General features: G+C 36.8%; 1 protein-coding gene across 1 annotated transcript in view; it reads right to left on the bottom strand.

The window, feature by feature from the left end:
• Positions 1-1,720: 1,720 nt before the first annotated feature.
• LOC129276692 (mitochondrial 2-oxoglutarate/malate carrier protein-like) overlaps positions 1,721-17,049 on the bottom strand; it is a 28,321-nt gene continuing 12,992 nt past the window's right edge. Inside the window, exons 5-10 of the mRNA XM_064109416.1 lie at positions 13,565-13,643; positions 11,755-11,845; positions 10,058-10,148; positions 8,778-8,877; positions 7,113-7,164; positions 1,721-5,586 (exon numbers count right to left, since the gene is read on the bottom strand). Of these exons, the coding sequence (XP_063965486.1) occupies positions 5,434-5,586; positions 7,113-7,164; positions 8,778-8,877; positions 10,058-10,148; positions 11,755-11,845; positions 13,565-13,643 (566 nt within the window). The 3' untranslated portion in view covers positions 1,721-5,433. The remainder of the gene's footprint in view (positions 5,587-7,112; positions 7,165-8,777; positions 8,878-10,057; positions 10,149-11,754; positions 11,846-13,564; positions 13,644-17,049) is intronic.

A 17,049-nucleotide genomic window follows, 5' to 3' on the forward strand; every position in this document is an offset into this window, starting at 1 on the left:
ATTTACTGAATATAATGTAAAAAAAATAGCTCAAAGTCCCGGGGGGGGGGGGCACTCGACCAAAAAAGTAGTGGGTATGTGCCGCAGGCGAGACAAAAAACGGGGGCCTTGGAGCGGGCTTATTGTAAAAAGGAGGGTCCTCGGAACGACAAATGTTTGTGAAAACGGGGGGTCCTTGGAACGGATCGCTTGCGTGTGCATCCCTATGGAACGGGCATACGTGTATATGCAGCTAGCCCAGCAGCACGGGCGCCGGGTGCGCTCGCGCAGAGGCGATGGTCGGACAGCGCTCAGCGGCCGCTTTTCACCAAAATTGCAGCTCATTGTGGCGGATCAATGCGACCGGAACGGCGTAACGAAAAATATGCGAAGCTTTGGAGCGGATTTCTTTCTTCTTTTCTCTCGATAAGAAGAAAATGCTATGCTTCGGAGCGGCTTTCTTAGTTCTTTTTCTTAATAAGATGAAAATATGCCCTGGAACGGAAATTTGAGTGTAAAAATGGGGGTCCCCTCCGCGGCACATACCCACTATGCATTATATACTGAGTGCCCCCCCCCCGGGCTTAAAGTTAGATTCTCATGATGAGGTGATTTTTTCTCGCTCGCTCGGGACTTATATAAAGCAACTTTTTAGCACATGTGCTATACTGCGCACCTCGTTTTTTTTTTACTCTTCACGCTACTGCCGCAAAGAATCCTGTTCACAGTGGCGTACAGACCACAAAAAAGGAATCTAAAGAGAGAAAAGTGAAATATATTATTCTCTGGATAATCATGTCAAAATATATCACAAAATTTGATTTTTGTATTAAAAAGGTCAAAATTTTTGCTCGCTCGCAACTTTCTTTTAAAGATAAATTCTGCCCGATACGCGATATCTGGCCTTCTCAAAATAGTCGCCTCATTACACAATTATCATGATTATGCCTGTTCATACCATGATATGACCGGGACATTTTTGGCTCTTGCCCCCCCCCCCCTGGCCACCGACCCCTGTTACGCCGCTGGATGACCCATTCACCATTAATTCATAATTGAACTCCATTAAAATAAATAGGGTTTAAGATGCAGTTTCTTCGTTTGCATAAAGTATGTGTGTTGATACGTGGAGGCGTGTCTTGTGGAGTGGCCAGTTCTCAGAGAGTGGGGACGATATTTTGCCCTTTTTCAGTGGATGTTATAAATGTTTGACTTTTGATGTTTATTGCACATATTATAGGAGAAATCGTTCATGATAGCATTATAGCATAGCATAGCACAGCATAGCGTTTTCTAAAGGATGGCAAGATTTTTTTTTACACTTTACATCCTCTGTGCATCTGTAAGTGCAGTGGGACCGGGCCTTAGTATAGTGACCCTTTTCTAAATACAATACATGACTCTAATACGGTTATCTCAGTAATTTCAAAGGCAACATGGACAATAACCATAATCTGGTCATGCGCAATTTATAATTTCAAAATGGCCTTTTTTACATAAATGCATTTGTGATGCTTTTATAACCAGAGAGCATTTCGCACGTCATGAATAAATCTTGTTTAATAAAGAAGACAGAGGATATCAAATACATTATATGTCTTCACTATAATAGTACTTTCTGCAAGAAGCCAAAGAAAGTAATAGGCTAAATAATACTGTACTTACAGGTACACATCAGTCTAAAAAAAACTTAACATTTACCATTGACGTATAGAAACCCAATAAAGACAGGATGCGTGAATTCAAATTCTTAAAAGGGCTTAACGACTTTATTCTCATTAGGGCAGTCTGATGCACTTTACAGGATAAAAATGATCCTGAATAGCACTCTGCAAGCACAGAAAAAAAAATACATATTCACTTTCATTTTTATATTTCAAACCTATTTGCAACTATGTTGCTTGTATGGTCATTATATATCTATATACAAACGCTGACATGCACTAATACTTTTTTCATATCTTCAGCAAAATAGAAGACTTGAAACCTTATTATTCAAAATCATACGAGTTAGATACATCAATTCGTATCCCTATCTTTGTAGTACATTGAACACTTAATACTGGAATAGCAAACTAAATCAATCACACTTTTACCCAATTCATTCATTGTGATGTCAATAAAGCTAACATCCACAGTGAAAAAGGGAATTTTTTCATGATGAGGAGAAGTTTGTTTTCATTCAAACATCCGTGAAGTGGCACATGATTATAAGTCAAATTTAGGAGATCTCCCATGGCTGGTTCCATTATTTAAAAAAAAAAACAAGTTCACACCTAGTTACCAATAATGCATATAGTATTTCCATTTATTTGAAAGCAGGATAAGAGCATTGTAGATTAAATGCCTTGCTCAGGGGGCATAGCTGCCGCGGCCGGGGATCGAACCCCGGACTTTCTATGTATAGCCAGGTGCCTTAGACCACAGAACCTCCACAAATAGATAATAGTACCGTTTGTAATGTTATGCTCTAGTTTTCATCCCACTGCAGTATGGCAAGCCAAAGCTTTCTTGCTATTAAAAAAACTATTGCATAAAATTAAAACATGCTTCAAAAACTTCAAAAACCATAGATTGAACAAAAAAATTATCATATTTGTAACTTAGTTACCTCAAACAGAATAAGGCAGAGCCATGTCAGACTCCTTTCATATTGGTCTTGAAACAGTTGACATCTTGTCAGCATGATATTCGTTAAAGAATAGGACGACGAAGAGTAGGACAGTCCATACCTACCACTCCTGCATTAATTTGTGCATGAAAACTTGACAAGGTCGTAATTGGCTCATGCATATCCCTGCTTCACTGGCATCTCAAACCTAGTTGACTCCTACTAAATAAAAAAAAAATGATTGCAAAACTTGGTGGAAGGAGGCAAATGTAGATAAATGCCTTGCCAAAGGACGCGAGCACTGTGGCGAGATTTGAACCCCAACCTTGTGGTTCAAAGTCCGGAGACTTATCCATTGATCCACAACATATCTGTATCTAATGATGTTAAACTGCTGAGGTTTTTTTTTTACGGATTCAAAATCCTGAATACATGGTATCATCCTCTGAGCTAGTGGAAATTCCCTGACACGTTACTGAGACATCAGCTGATATATGTCATTACCTTTGCCCTATAATACAATGCTTGTGGTCATCATGCCCGTTGTGTACAAGCTCGTACACAATTACACACAAGGTGATGCGAGCTGAAACGAGCCAAGTTGAGGTAAAACGAGTGGCAAAACAGCAATGGAGTGCGCAAGCTGCTTGCTGTTGCTCAAAGTCGCGAGCCTTATTCGCATTTGCTGGTCGCCCCTTGTCTTTCTTTGTACGGATTTTGATTATGTTCAGTTACAGATAACTTTACAAATTTTAAACTAGCAAGTAAGAACACGATGTCTCTACTTTTGTTTACGTATTGACCTTGTATCAACTCGTTTCAATGCATTGTGTTGTGTTTGACCGTGCTGGCTGAATTTGGGCAATACGCATTTAGGCGTAAGCTGAAAAACACAAACATATGAGCCGGCTATAGCGCTTGATCATATGATCATCAAGCTAATATTAATCACATTGGCCCGTATTCTGAAGTCGGGTTTAACTTAAACTCAGGTTTAAAGTTGTGGTTTAAGTATGGTTAGCCAATTGTTACATAAATCACTAATGGTAGAGATATGATATTTCAGCTCATTTGGCTCTCAAATCATTCATTCATAATGGTCTAGGAAGTATAAATAGATGATTGTCTTTACTATCGATGAATCAAGAAAGAGCACAGTAAACATAAGAAACATACAACTCCATAAAAATTTTGATACTTATGGCTTCCCATACTTAAACCACAACTTTAAACCTGAGTTTAAGTTAAACCCGACTTCAGAATACGGGCCATTGACATCTAAGTGTAATGTAATCAATGGTGAGAATTTCTAAGCTATGTGTTATGCCCCCAGTCCCTTTCTTCACCTGGGTAAAGAGATGCAAATTTCAAATTCTGCCAAGACTAAGAACATTACCATTGAAGCAGGGTTTTGAACCCTGTACTCAATTTTCAAGAATCTCTCGTCTCATCCACTGCACCATAATATGTCTCAAGATAGAATACATATAATAAAGGAGGCTTTGTAATCTAATTGCAATTAGATGCAATATAGTCATGAAAAACAAGCTTATATTCCAAACAAGTCCATTCAATTATTCTACAAGTCACATACAATGTAACAGGCTACATCACATAATTATCGGAGGACGCAGTAATAAGATGCAATGTAGTCATTACAAGCTCATATTCAATAATAATGCCATTCAATAATTAGTTTATTTAATAGTACCCAAGAATTGTCAAAGCTATTTACGTAAGAATAAATATTGGATTGCAAGAATAGTGACAGAAAATGACAAATTAAAGTATTGATTATTTCAGCAAGTGAGCCTTTCAATCGTCTTGTTTTGGGTAAAGTTTAGTTTACACAAAATACACTTTGATTCATTTGACCCTCTTACTGTGCATAATCTTTCAATTCCTTTTCCCTCCTCTTCTTGGGGACAATTTATTGCTTTAATTTCTATTAAGAGGCCTACATGGCAATAATTTTGTGGGAAAATGTATAAAATACATTCAACTCGATATATATTAACCATACAAAAAGATATTTTACATGATTGATGACCTAGGCATGAACTAGATGATCGGTTCAGACTAAAAACTAAAGGGTCTGAAGGCCAATGTCTTAGAGTAACTTGGGTCAAAATAAAATTAGAGAGGTAGGAAATATTTAATTCAACCACCCTGCCACCTACATTAAATATGTCAGTCCTCACACATGCGGCATGCCGAACATTCAGATTAGCCAAATGATTGAAGGTGTAAGTCATGTTTGACATACAATATTTTGCCCCTGGCATGAGGGCCCCGTAACACAAATGTTAGCAATTGATTGTAAGTTTGATATTCACAATTGATTGTAAATTGTCTCAATGCAATTATTCATAGAGATATTCTTCTACGATCATTGCTAAGCGTTGTGTTAAAGGCCCCTGAACATTTAAATATGCAGAAGTATTGGATTGGCAACGCACAACAAACTCTTCTTCCCATCATTTGTCTGATACACTGCAAAAATTCCGGTGTTGATTTAACACCAGCCCGGAATCTATATATGTCCACACCAGAGAAGTATTGAAACAACACCAGTTTGGAATCAAACCGATGCTGTTTCGATACTAATTGGTGTTGTATAACACCTATCTGGTGTTATACCAAAACAAAACTGGTGTTGATTAACACTTCTCTGGTGTAGACATATATAGATTCCGGGCTGGTGTTAAATCAACACCAGAGTTTTTGCAGTGTATGAGTGTTCCGACGCCACTGAGTCCATGCATGGGAAAATACCCTAATCTTCCCTTGTTGGTTCCTCTCGTGCCCGCTACGGTAAGATCTAATAATGGTGTAGTTTGTGTTTATTTCATGAATCTTTCTCGATAGATCCTGTTGAACTGCTCTAAGAAGATAAAGGTGAGGACGGTGTGTGGACCCAACCGAGTGTAGTACGGAGTGAAGCCCTTCCAGAGACTAAAGAATCCCTCACTCCGTATGGTACGTGCCAGAACATCCTAAGAGAAAACCATGAAAAAGACAGGATAATATCTACAGTTAAATAGATAAATGCCAGTTTTGGTACGTGTAACAATTTCAAAATGAATTCGCACAGAATCCAATAAAATGACTATCCAAGTGTCTGCATGCATGAGTAAATAAACAAAAATAGCAAAAGATTCTGTAAGAAATTATGTAATTGCTGAGAAACAATCAAATCAACAAAGACATTTCCTAAAAATGTCAGGACTTTTTCCAAACAATAATAATCCACTGTCCAACGTGTGCTTTTCTGTGTTGGTAATCTTTAGTGTGATCGTTTTTCAGCTTAGCTTTCATGATTTTCAAAGCTCAGTTAATGTAACTCTAGATAACCGGCAATGGCAGCATGATCTGGGGAGGTCTTGGAGAGTTCTGTCCAGGATAGAGCGTCGATGAGTGTTGGTGACTGTACTCAAGACAACTACAAGGCATCTACACGCACCATGCCGGCCAGGGTTTTAAATGGAAGTGGTGCCTTATAAATTTAACAAGTGGAATGCCTCTGGCCGTCTCACCTGCATCTCGCACAAGATGTTCAGTGATAATTGGTTACTCGTATTTCCACGTTTTATGAATTAGACCAATACACTTATAGAGATATGATGGCAATTCAACAAATACCCCCAACGTGGCCAAAGTTCTTTGACCTTACATGACCTTTGACCTTGATCATGTGACCTGAAACTCGCACAGGATGTTCAGTGATACTTGATTACTCTTATGTCCAAGTTTTATGAACTAGACCAACACACTTTCAAATTTATGGCTGTAATTCAACAAATACCCCAATTTGGCCAAAGTTCATTGACCCTAAATGACCTTTGACCTTGATCATGTGACCTGAAACTTGCACAGGATGTTCAGTAATACTTGATTACTATTATGTCCAAGTTTCATGAATCAGATCCATAAACTTTCAAAGTTATGATGGTAATTCAACAGATACCCCCAATTCGGCCAAAGTTCATTGACCCTAAATGACCTTTGATCTTGGTCATGTGACGTGAAACTCATGCAGGATGTTCAGTGATACTTGATTAACCTTATGTATAAGTTTCATGAACTAGGTCCATATATTTTCTAATTCATGATGACATTTCAAAAACTTAACCTTAGGTTAAGATTTTGATGTTGATTCCCCCAACATGGTCTAAGTTCATTGACCCTAAATGACCTTTGACCTTGGTCATGTGACATGAAACTCAGGCAGGATGTTCAGTAATACTTGATTAACCTTATGGCCAAGTTTCATGAACTAGGTCCATATACTTTCTAAGTTATGCTGTCATTTCAAAAACTTAACCTCAGGTTAAGATTTGGTGTTGACGCCGCCGCCGCCGCCGTCGGAAAAGCGGCGCCTATAGTCTCACTCTGCTATGCAGGTGAGACAAAAATGCACTATTGTAATTGCAAATTTGCTACTTATATCAATATAAGGTTTTTGCAACACCTCATGAGTATTTCTGAAACCCCTTCCCTCAATATCTCTAGATGTACTTACAATAGCACCCTTGTACTCAGGCTTTCCATCTATTATCCTCATGTTTTGAATTCTGTGAAATATATAAATTAAACAGAGTATTAGAAATACCAATTCTGCACCATCAATAAACGATGTCATTCAACATCTATCATGATGCCTAATGAAGTAGCTGTAACTTATTTTGTATTTTCTCTACTATATATCTTATTTATTTATTCATATATTTCTTCCTTTCCTCCATTCCTTCCTCTCTCCCTCTCTTCCATCCATCCATCCATCCATTATTATTATTATTTAGGAGGGGATCACGACTAACTTTTATAATACAAGAAGAAGTAGGCCATTTTCATCATGCCTCCCTCAATTGGAAATGTGATCAACTTAACCCTAAAAGGACTGGGGGGGGGGCCCATGATGGCCCCCCCTCAACACTTCACGCGGTGTTTCCGAAACACAAAAAGATAGCGCCCCAAAATTTTATGGGTGTCTTTCTTTGAAGTCTCGCGCAAATTTTGAGACCAAATTTGCGATATATGGGTATAGCATCGCGACGCCACGTGACTTTTTATGAGACAATGTCAAGCTGAAAATGGCTCAAGTCTTATAGGAGATGAAATTCATAAAAGGGTGATTATTTTTCGTTCTAATTGGTCTGCTTAAATAAGTAATTTTAATTTAGTTGTTAAATAATTTCCAATTAAAAAAACAAAGAAATACATAAATTCTAAAAACAAAGAAATACGTAAGGAAAAAATTGGCTTTCGCAATTTTTCTTTGCGGAAACCTTTAAATTAGACTAAAAAGATGACGTCTTGAAAAAGAAGAAAATTTGAAGCGAAATGGGGTGTTAAATATGCATGTAATGTTTTTCACGAATAAATTTGCATATTTTATTCATAATAATAAAAAATAATTATTTAAAGAATTTTTTTTAATACTGGCTTGTACTTTATGTGGTAACAAATGTGCGTGCCAAATTTTGGCGCGACCGCGCGAATGGCGGCCGAGATCAGAAGTCCTCAATACATCTCAAATAGCCCAGTCCTTTTAGGGTTAATATAAAAACAATTTAATTACTAAACTTTTCAAGAATTTGTTTCTATTTCTTTTGTATGATTTCTCTTTATTCACTCCAATAAACTAAAAGTCAATGTGAAATGCCCCTTTATAAATAAATTGTTCTACCAAGTCATTCTGATAAATTTTCTTTTAATGACAATTTCCATTCATATAATACACGCAGTTCCTCTCATCTTCACTTACCATTGACGAGAACTAACGTTGCTTAAAATCTATTTTTTCAAAGGTCCAATCATTTGAAATAACCTTCCTTTATATATACAAGATAGCCCTTCCCTTTCCGTTTTCAAAAGGAGACTAAAATCATATTCAATTGACAACTACACTACTTAATTCATTTTCTATATTACAGGCTTTATTGTTACTTTGTTTATGTTACATATTTAGGTTTTTTAGGTGTTGTATATTGTAAGGTTTTTTTTGGTATTAATTTGTATTGGTGGCAGCACCAATAAGGCTTCTCTACCTTCTAAGCTGTCTCCTCGTTTCATAAATTATTTCTACTTCTTGTATACTCCAATATGTTTTGTAAATGTTATTTTTAATATATGAACGAAATAAATGCATATGAATGAATGAATGCGCCCCTTCCCACAAACAAACCTTGTTTTTGCAATATCGACTGGCATGGATGCAATAGTGGTGACCAAACCGCTGATCATACTTGCTCCAAAATGACACAGAAGGTTGTCTTGGAAGTAACCTAAAAAAAAAAATGTGAAGGATACAATCATTACTACTCTAAAAAAAAAAAATAAATAAAGGAAGTGATCAAAACATGATTCAGACAAACAAAATAATTACATCTTGAAGTAGTCATTACAGGGTGATTAGAAACCAAAGGTGGTAATGTGAAGAATGACATTGACGACATATGAGAATGATAACAATGTAATTATCCATTTATAACAATGTAATTAAGCATTGCTTTTCCAAAAACAAAGTTGAGGTAAACATTCATTAGTGATCATTGTTCTTGCAGGGTCGAATTTTCAATCAACAATTAGCAATCTTTGCAATCAAACACATTCATGTGGTTCTCTACACATCTCATTATGGCCCTATTGCATGGCAGATACAATCATTTGTATAATTTAGTGTAATCTGTGGCAAACTAGGTACAGAAATTCTGATCAGTTTTAAATAATGATCATACATGTACATGTATTTCTTTATGTTATAGGGCTAGGCCCTAGTTTCAGAAAGCTATTTGCACTAACAATAATTTTTTTTACTGATCTGTAATTTCTTATGTATTACCAAGTAAGTTGATGGGATTGGTTGCCCCTATGTTTCTGTAACTGTTATTCTTAATGTAAATGAATAATGAAATATGAAAACAAAAATATAACTGAAATCTTCTGCAAATTCATTAAGCCAATCATAAATACCAAGGGGGAATTTTAACACATGGTATTCTCTCATTTTTTCCCTTTCCATGCCTTATATTTATGTGTATTATGTGATATATTGATCTTCCAATTGAATGTATTTCCGTGTTGATTCGTTTTGTTATTGTTTGTATTCCTATGAATAAAGTCATTGAAGAAATGAGAAAAATACAAAAAGTATAAGCATAAAACAAACATACAAACTCAGATTAAACATTTTGTAAAGTACTACATAACATTAAAAATACCTACAAGAAATAACTGAACCTACATCTACATTATACATGTACATGTAGTTGAGATTTGATTCATTTCCGTTCACAAAAAAATAAAATCAAAGTAAAAATACACAGTCGAATATCACAAAGCACAATGCAAACTGTTAGAATACATATGAATTAAAAATAGAAGATAAATATGAGCTGAGAAAAAAATAAATTGACTTTGGCTCGTAATGGTACATGTAAGTAAATGGAAGATGGATAAACCTACCTGTTCCTAGTAGGAACTGTTTGGCCTGTGAGTAGGAAGCAAGTTGAGCTGCATTGACAACCATCGCCCTGGCAACGGTTGGACCACACCCCTACAGTAATGACAAGGTCAACAGAAAGACAGAGAGAGAGAGGGGTGAGAGAGGAGGGAGATAGAAGGAAGGGGGGGGGGTAGAAAGAGATATGAGAGGGAAGAGTGAGGCCAAGGAGGCGAAATCAAGATAGATAAATCAAGATAAGAGACACAGAGAGATATGAAAAGAGAAAGCAAGAGAGAGAGAGAGAAGAGAGAGAAGAGAGAGAGTAATGGGGAAAAAAGAGGGTAAAAATAATTGCAACTGTGCCTTTAATGTGGGAAATCTAGGACAAATTTGCTCTCATTCAATCAAATGATAGTATATCAGATTATCAGTACCTTCTAATTTTCCCACGAGCACAGTTCTCATGTAAGATGGCCTAGATATTTATGTTTTATATCCCTTACTGAAAATTTCTTGTCATTTGATTGGTTGAGAGCCCTTCACCTGACTAATCATAATTTTACCAGAAAAATGAAAATCATCGGAGATCAAAATAGTTCGTGACGTCAGAGAAGAATAGTGTTTTTTTTTACTATTTTGCGTCCGACTGAAAACCACGCAATCCGTCACGCACACGACGGACTGCCTCCACCAGGCAAGTCTAGTGCAGTGCAACAGTGCAGACGCTTTATCAGGGCTCCGCCGCTGAGCGCTAAGCAATCAACACAGGTAAAAATGCAATGCTAGCTGAACCACAAACTCTCCAATAAATTAATGCAATGTGAAATCGCATATTGCTTGTTAACAATGAATCAGTACGCTGAAAATAAAATGAATGATGACCATCATTCGATCATCGAATGATTCGGGCAGCTGCTTGACTTCAGTTCAGCAAAAGATTAGTTCACAACCGGTAAGTGGAACTATTAGAAGATCTATCTCACTAGTACAGCCACCGCGCCGTGCAACACCAAACCTTCCTGAGCTGGGTGCCGACGGTAGCCACGCACAGTCTATTCAGGAACCGAATGATAAGCCAATTTTGCTTAAATTAGAGCTAAGCTGCTCCAGATTTTTTCCAGACGGAGATAAGCCAATTAGGGCTAGATTACCAATATTTTTCATTCAAACTTGAATAATTATGGAAGGGATATAAAACAAATACACCGGGCGTTTCTTTCGAAAGTGTAGTGGAAATATTTCATCCTCGGTTGGTCCAGCAATGTTACTATACTAGTAATTGCCAAACCAACCTCGGATAAAAATTTCCACTAATTTCCACTAAACTTTCTCAAACCCAGTATATTTGTATATTATACTAATATAGAAGACTGCTGATAAATGGGTTAACCCAATTTGGAGAGCAGATAAAAAAAAATCATCATCCCGAGAGGATATTTCAATGTAGACCTTTTAACGTTCACCTTGTTACCCTAACATAATCAGATCTCCACTCCTTTATGCAATGGTATACTAAATTTGAAGTCGATCCCTCAAATGATTTTAGAGATATCATGTGAAAGAAAACGGGTCAGATGGACATATTGACAGATGACCAAAAATATAATGCCTCTGCTTAACACATAGAGTGGGTGGAGGCCTACAAATTATGTCTTTATTTACCTTTGACAGAAATTGAATATGTCAAGACATTAACAGAATTATGAAAAAGGCTTACCCGCCAGAGTGTAATGAGACCTTCTTCTCTTGTGATTCTAGCTAACGCATTGAAGACACTTGTGTAGCCTCTCCTCTCAGCCACTGGTAGCCTGAAAGTATAGAAATGAATTAGAGTGTAAGAGTCATTCTAGCTAAGGCATTGAAAATATTTGCGTAGCGTCTCCTAACAGCAACTGGTAGCATAAAAGTATTAAAAAATATAAGAATGTAAGGATTTAGTGTGTAAGGAGACAAGAGTGTAAGAAGACCTCTTGGGATTCTAGCGTAGGCATCTTCCTCTCAGCCACTGCTAGCCTGAAAGTATAAAAAGAATTAGAGTTTTAGGATTTAGAGTGTAAGGAGACCTTCTTCTCTTGTGAATGTGATTCTAGCTAAGGCATTGAAAACACTAAGTGTAGCCTCTCCTCTCATCCACTGGTAGCCTGAAAGTATAGAAATAAATTAAGAATGTAAGGATTAAGTGTGTAAGGAGACCTTCTTCTCTTGAGATTCTAGCTTAGGCATTGAAACACTTGCGCAGCGTCTCCTCTCAGCCACTGGTAGCCTGAAAGTATAGAAAGGAATTTGAGTGAAATGATTTTGAGTGTAAGGATTTAGAGTGAAAGGAGAGCAGAGTGTAAGGAGACCTTTTCTTGTGATTCTAGCTAAGACAGTAGCCTCTCTTCTCAGCTACCCGTAGCCTGGATGTATAGCAAGGAATTTGAGTGAAAGGATTTAGAGTGAAAGGAGACCAGAGTGTAAGGAGACCTTCTTTTTCTGTGATTCTAGCTAATGCATTGAAGACACTTGTGTATTAAACCTCTCCTCTCAGCCACTGGTAGCCTGAAAGTATAGAAAGGAATTTGAGTGTAAGGATCTAGAGTGAAAGGAGACCAGAGTGTAAGGAGACCTTCTTCTCTTGTGATTCTAGCTAAGGCATTGAAAAAACTTGGGTAGCCTCTCCTTTCAGCAACTGGTAGCCTGAAAGTATAGAACGGATTTAACACGGAAAAGGATTCATCTGCTTGGTGAGAGAATATCAGAAAACATTCTTTTTGCCAAAATCAAGAAATTTACCCGTTTTTGGTACGCTTTCATTTGCAAGCATGAAAGCTTCATGAGACCTTCTTTGGTGATGGCGTGGTTCCTGAAGCAGCCAGACGAAGCATTAGAACATGACCAAGTCACAATAGATTTTACATGCTGGCACTATGAAAAAACGTTGCCAAATTTTGCAACATGTCTTCATGGGGTTGTACAAAGAAAAAAAGAACATAAAAACAGAGACAGAGAACTCCTTGAATGCTCGAGCACCCGATAAGAGTAGCCGGGCTAAAGCCAGGGTAATAGTATGTGGCGCTTAGAAACATTGTATTAAGTGCTACATGTATGTAAGTGTAAATGTTGCATATTATTGTTATTATTTTCTTTACTTTATCTATACATGAACCACATTTTTAACTTTCACTTGGTGCAACATTATGAACAGGGATCATTTTTAAGGTTACAAAAAATATGTTTAGTTTGTCTCTTTGCATTATTATCATCAATACCAATTTGTACTTTTATATCAAACTCAGTGCAATCGCTAGAGGGTATTCATAAACTCAGTGTAGTTAATTGCATGTATGATTTAAAAATAAATCTAATATATTAAAGTTTTGTTTCCTGCTGTTATTTCAATTTGAACAGGTTAGGTTTGCATATTCGATTTCTACTACACTTGGGTATGATAACATCCTATCTTACTTCAAGCGTTCATTTGTATCAATCTTTTGACTGAATTTTTGTCAATGAATTGAAATAAAGGAAATTGTTAAGATACCCACCTGCCATCTGATGTCATTCTAATTAGTGAAATTTCAGCTGGTGTCCCAACAAAAGCACCTATTGCTCCTGATACCATGCCTATAACATGTAAAAATAAACACAAGCATCGAGTGTGGTATAAACACAAATATCGACCCCTATAAAAGGCATTAGTCTTGATTATAAAGTGGATCTTAATCGTACGATTACATGTAGTTGTGCACGTGTTCATGACTGGTAATATTCAATGACCAGTTACAGGGATGCTCAAAAGTTAGTGAACTTGAAGTGTTTTAAGTTTGGCCATGTTTTAGATAATGTGAAGTGAGGTGATATAATATAACATTCAATAAAGTTCGTTTCTTTGGGTTTGCTGGACCTTGTAGTATTGTTGTCTACATTCAACAGCTATGAAGGAGTGCATTTGTGGTGGGGTTCACAAACTTTTGAGCACAACTGTATGGGCTGTCATTAGCAAAGTACATATGCCAAGCCATGGTTTTTTAAATGAGGATGGTTTTTCAAATAACGATCCTCATCAATATCCTATCAAACATGCATGTACATGTATCATTTGCTTGAGCAATTATCCACACATTTCAGCTTTGAAACAGTCCCAACTCCCAAGGCTCTATCTAACCTATGCCTCGGATTCAAACTTGTGTTCAAACTGTTTCAAAGGTGAACTCGTGTACTTATTGCCAATGCCTTCAACGGCATATATTGCTTGTATTACACAGGCTCCTGATATGGCCTCCACTTCTACATTATTCATTAAAAATCACTACAAATTCATTCTAAGGGCAAGGTCAGTTTATAACCCTCAGACCTCTGAAGCATCAGTGTTGTCGGGGGGGGGGGGGGGGGGGGGAGGGGTATGGTTTATAGCTCAATTGTCACTGATACCATAAAATATAACCATGCCATATTTTCAACTCTTTGTGTGCTAGGCCATGAACCCCTCTGTACTGAATTATTTTCAGGGAGGGAAACAATGGATTGTTTGCCTGGGTGTGAAATGCGAAGTTCGCGCGGCACCAAGTATGCATTGGTGCAAAGTACCCATGGAAAGGGTTAAAGAAATATACCGGTATTTCTAGACATACAAACTAATGCAAGAGATTCATAGTCGCCTTTCCTGGATCTTCAATTGTTAAAAACATCACTTAGAAAACTGGGACACAGTGCAATGTGTTGTTTTCTTAGAAATCACTTAAACCTATTGGAATACTGAATTGTCTTATTTTTATAGACTTTGTAAAACATAAACACCTTCCAGTTGGCAAAGGGTTGATTACACGATACATGTACTCTCTAACTCTATATTTTGGAGTTTCCTTATTCTGAGAAGTCGCACAAGAACATTATGGCTCATTAGGTAACATAAAACCCTTGCAAGGGGAACATATTCGGCCTCTTACTTTATATGACTCCTCCACAATGTAAAATACAAATTTATAACCTGTTTTTTTGTGAGAAAATTAAATAAGTAGATATACATGTACATAATTAAAGGAAGAAAAATAGATGAAAATAAGCTCAAAGGTCCAAGTTTCATCACACTTCAAGTACATAGTGGTTCAACATTCAAACTGCTCCTATTCAGTTTCTGCTTCTTGTTTTCACTACATTAAAAAAAATGCCTTACACAGACTAATTTTATATGACTCAAGGACTCAATCATACAAGTAAAATGAAGAGTTGAAACAATTGTCCATTTCCTCTAGCATTGTAATGTTTATAGAACATAAAGCAAAGCAATATCAGTAGAGTAATAGTAATAACATGGAGCTACTAAAAGCAGTAAGTGTTTCAACATTTATTTGTGCCAGCAACATATTTCTCCAGTGCCAATTTTTTTTTTGTATGCAGGTACCTAAAATGTACATGTAGTATGCACACAATGAGATCACAATGCAGGCCTTTAGAAGCATAAAGGTCACTGCACACCTTACAACCCGACTGGTCTGCAACTGGCTTGCGACTGAGTGAGTAGAGATGAATCTCAAGGTAGTCATAAGCCTCGACACCGCACACCTTGCGATCCAACTTCCATGCTGTCTGTGACTTACCCGTGCGCTTTTTGCCATAGCGACTGAAAAAATGGCGCTTACTATTGCATGTGTGCATTGTATACCATATACGCCTCGTGCAACTCTGCTGTCTGATTGGCTGGAAGTTGGATTGAGCTTGCGATCCAGTCATAAGGATTTGACATTTCAAATCCTTACAATTTTTCTTGCGACTTGTCTCTGACCGGTCTGCGACTCTCAAGCTAACAAGAGCTGTGACGTCACATCTCCCCTAACTCAGTCGAAAGCCAGTCGTAGACCAGTCAGGTCGCAAGGTGTGCGGTGGCCTTTAGGAATAAAGAAAATATCCAAACAAATTTGTTCATTACATGCAGGGTGCTACATAACTTTTTAGAAGCACTTGCCCAGTTGGGCAAGTGAATTTCTAAATAGTTGGAAAATACTTGCCCGAAAATACATTTCACTTGCCCGAAAAAAATCCTTCAAAATAATGTTTTACCGCTTCAAAAAAAGTTACTACGATTTTATATACCATTGCCCCTTTCCTCTCTTTTTAACGTGAATTATTATTGTACCTTGCAATATTTTTTTTTCAAAGTTATTTTACCTCCTATGACCGAAATTGGTGTCAATACACCATTTGATTAATTTTCTCTCTCATATATTTTCATGTGCTTTTGTATATGACCGTGACACAAAATAAAAAAGGAATCACTGAAAATAACTAAAGAAAGAAGGAAAGGTACATGTAGGAAGGAAGGAAGGAAGAAAGAAAGAAAGATGGAAGATGAATGAATGGGTGAAGGAAAGGATGAAGGAGAGAAAGAAAAAAGGAAAGAAAAGAGATGAATGGAGAAGAAAGAAAGAAAGGAAAGAAAAAAGGTTTCCTTCATTCTTTGAAATTAATAAAGAAAAAGGGAAAGAAAAGAACATGAAAGGAAGGGAAAATGAATAAATGGGTGAAAGAAAGAATGGAAAGAAATAAAAAAAGGGGGAAAAGAAAGTAAAAGGGAAGAAAGAATGAAGAAAAAAATCCTGCATTTTTTTAAAGAAAGAAAGAAAAGAAAACAAAGAAAGGGGACAAACAGGAAGGAAGGAAGGAAATAGCAAAAAAGGAAAGAAAGAATAAGGAAAAAGAGAAGGAAAGAAAAAATAAAGAATGAAAGAAAGAAAGAAAGGATGAAACTTTAGTGGAAGGAAAGAATGAAGTGAAGAGAGAATAAAAAAGAAGAAAATAATGGAAGAAGGAAAAGAAAGAAAGAAAGAACAAACAGAAAAAGGAGAGGAAGGGAGAAGGAAGCAAAGAAAAATTAGAGGAAGAAAAAATGAAGAAAGAAGGAGTACATGTAAGAAAACAAAGGAAACAAATAAAAATGAACAGAGAGAGAGAAAAAAAAAGATCAGGAAAGAAAGCTAGGAAAATTTGAAAAGATAGATGGAACAAAAAAGGCAAGCGGGAAAGGATAGAAAAA

Source organism: Lytechinus pictus, chromosome 14 (genome assembly GCF_037042905.1).
Source record: "Lytechinus pictus isolate F3 Inbred chromosome 14, Lp3.0, whole genome shotgun sequence".
In the NCBI taxonomy this organism is placed as follows: domain Eukaryota; kingdom Metazoa; phylum Echinodermata; class Echinoidea; order Temnopleuroida; family Toxopneustidae; genus Lytechinus; species Lytechinus pictus.